The following is a 3,191-nucleotide window of genomic DNA, read 5'->3' as shown; positions in this document are numbered from 1 at the left end:
ACCGGGGCACGAACCCGTGTCCCCTGCATCGGCAGGCGGACTCTCAAACACTGCGCCACCAAGAAAGCCCAAAAGATCGAAATCTTATACGTCTAGTCTCTGACCACAATGGAATTAAATTAGAAATCAACAACATGATACCTTTAAAAAGTTCCAACAACTTACTTTTTTTTTTGGCCATGCCACTCAGCTTGCAGGATCTTAGTTCCCCGACCAGGGACTGAATCTGGGCCCTCAGCAGTGAAATCGAGGAGTCCTAACTACTGGACCACCAGGGAATTCCCCCAACAACTTACTTTTACAAAAACCCATGGGTCAAGAGAGAAATCACAAAGAAAACGAGAAAATATTATGAACTGACTGAAAATGAAAATACCAAAATTTGTGGGATGCAGTTAAAGTAGTACTTAGAGGAGAATTTATACCTTTAGAGGCTATGTGAGAAAAAAGAGAGGTCTGAAATCAATGGTGTAAGCTCCCAATTTAGGAAGGTAGAAAAAGAAGAACAAATTAAAGCCAAACTAAGTAGAAAGAAGGAAATAATAAAGAGGACAAACCAATAAAACAGCAAACATAAGAAATAGGGGGGAAAAAAAAGAAAACCAAAAGCTAGTTCGCTGTAATGCTACACACAATCAATAAACATTGAGCTCTGGTGATTAAGACACAAATTATTAATATCACAAATAAGAGAAAGGACACCAGCTCAGCGTCCAGACATTGAAAGAATCATGCAGGAATTCTACGAAAAACTTCATAAACTTGACAGCTTGGATCAGCGTTCAGCAGATTCCCCGTGGGCCACATCCAGCTTGTTACTGTTTTTATACTTTTACCAGAACAAGCCACACACATCATTTAGGTATCATCTCTGGCTGCTTTTGCAGCCTAACAACAGGGTTGAGTAGCTGTGTCTAAGATCATATGACCTACAGAGCCTAAAATACTATCTGATCCTTTACAGAAAAGCTTACTGATTTTTGGATTAGATGAAAGAGATGAATTCCTTGAAGCACACAAATACCAAAACTGATTCAAGAAGAAACAGGAAAATCTGACTAGCCCTGTATCTATTAGAGGTATTGAATTTGTAGTTACAAACATTCCCACAAAGACCTCCAGGTCCAGATGGCTTTTCTGGTGAATTCTATCAAACTGTTAAGGAAGCATTAATACCAATCCCAGATGAACTTTCCAGGTGGACAAACAGAAGTCAGGAGGTTATTTCGTGTCACTACCTGAAATGTGCTTGTTTATTTTCTCCCTTCCCCACCTGCATGGAAGCTCCGTGAGGGCAGGGGCCTCTCCTTTCTTGGGCTCCCCCGCGTTGCAGTGCCTGGGTACAAGGCGGACACTTGATTAACATTTGCTGAAGGAAAGGTAGTGAATCACCATCGGATTCCAGCATGGAAGCCTGACTACCTAACAGTTTGCGATTAGAAAATTTAGGAAGCTGTCTTGCCTGACTCAAGCTCAGTGTCTGCAAAAAGCCTAGCAGAGAGACGGCTTTGGAAGTCACGCGTGTTAACCGCGGGGGACGGTCAACTCACAGCTGGCGTACGAGCGGCCGTCATCCTCGCACATCTTGTGCAGCTGCTGGTATTCCTCCTGGGCCAGCTCAAAACGCTGCTGCTTAATCTGGTAGATTTCTTTCTTGGCATTGAGGGCCTCCTGGGCTACAATTAAATACTCCTTCAGCATCCGTTCCTGCTCCCGCCTCCACTGTTCTCTGGGATCCTCAATCTGGGTTAGCTCTGAAATTGAAAGGGTAAGAACATAAGGGACTTCAAAGTAAAATCTTTACATTGTCCAATAATCATGCAGTTATATGACTAGTCGATAAGAAAATTAATTAACTACCAGGAGGTACATTATGGAAGCGTCTATATAACGAACCTCCCAGAGTGTGGATCACCTCCTATTTACACACCCACGCTTGGGACGAGAAGAAAGCTCTGTAGACACGCAATAGCTCCATGGAGGGGAAGACAGTACCAGGCAACTTGTCACACTCTAAGTAAATGTTGGTGGACGTGAACCCAAAGGAGGGTATCCCTGTCAAACTAAGACACATGCCCAACTTTCCTCTCCCTGCCTTCTGCAAGCCGGGCTGCTGTGGGCTCTGCTGTCCCCGTGACTGGCTCACTCCCCTTCTCCCACCTCCCACGCCAGACTGCGTCCTTCTGCATTCTTCGTGGACTTCCCATAAATCCCCCGTTTTCCGCTCTGGCTCTCTCACTCTACCAGCTCCCATAAGGGCTCACGCCCACCTCCAGCTCCAACCTCTCCCCTGAGTGCCCATCCTTTCCTTCCTCCTAACTCCTAGAGGCATCTCCACCTGGACGGAGCAAAGTAATTCTGAGTCATTCGTCCAAAGCAGAACTCATTCTCACACAGCGCCCTTTCACTACACAAACCAAAGGAAGCCACACTGACGAGCGCCTGCTTCTCCCGCCTGCCCCTCGGAGTAAGCGCCTTCATCTGGATCTACCCACTGAGCCAACCTGGGACTCGCCCTCAGAGAACTCCTGCTCCTTTCCCCACGCAGAATATTCCATGGGTCATCCAGAACTGGCAATTCCTGCCCCTGCATATAACAGTGGCTGACGTACGCCTTCTCTCCTTCTCCCCTTAGTTCAATCAGACCCTGACGCTCTCTCTCCAAAAACACGCAGGCTGCCTGCCTCATCCCACCAAAAGCCATCCTCCGCGCGCTCACCAAAGTGACCTTCCCAACTCTGCTTCTGGTTCTCTAACACATGGCCTTTTTTAAAGCAAAAGGTTGTGCCTTGGCGTGATGAAACGTTCTGGAACTAGATAAGAGTGGTAGCTGGACAACACTGTGAATGCACCAAATGCCACTGAACTGCACACTTTTAAACAGTGAATTTTACGTTCTGTGCATCTCACATCAAAATGGTTAAAAATGTAAATTTTAGGTCATCTTGCCCCCATACACACAAGAGCACCTGCTAGGATGTTTCAAGTAAGTCCTTCCTTTTAAAACCCCCTCCCAGCAACATCCCCTACCCCGCTTCACGGTGCTACCCCAGGGCCCCTCCTAGAAAGCCTCTCTGGGCCTTAAAAGCTTCCGTGGCGGGCTTCCCTGGTGGCGCAGTGGTTGCGCGTCCGCCTGTCGATGCAGGGGAACCGGGTTCGCGCCCCGGTCTGGGAGGATCCCACGTGCCACG

The 3,191-nt window shown here is 47.3% G+C and overlaps 1 protein-coding gene across 4 annotated transcripts in view; it reads right to left on the bottom strand.

Annotated features, from left to right (window-relative positions):
• Positions 1-3,191, bottom strand: part of WWC3 (WWC family member 3) — a 127,627-nt gene that overhangs the window by 80,914 nt on the left and 43,522 nt on the right. For all 4 annotated transcript variants that reach the window (XM_024115455.3, XM_028492513.2, XM_024115457.3 and 1 more), the window contains exon 3: positions 1,551-1,754. In XM_024115455.3, coding sequence (XP_023971223.2) covers positions 1,551-1,754 — 204 coding nt within the window. The remainder of the gene's footprint in view (positions 1-1,550; positions 1,755-3,191) is intronic.

This window comes from Physeter macrocephalus, chromosome 7 (genome assembly GCF_002837175.3).
Source record: "Physeter macrocephalus isolate SW-GA chromosome 7, ASM283717v5, whole genome shotgun sequence".
NCBI lineage: Eukaryota > Metazoa > Chordata > Mammalia > Artiodactyla > Physeteridae > Physeter > Physeter macrocephalus.
The sequence above is the reverse complement of the archived record's forward strand: the minus strand, read 5'-3'. Positions and strand labels throughout refer to the sequence as shown.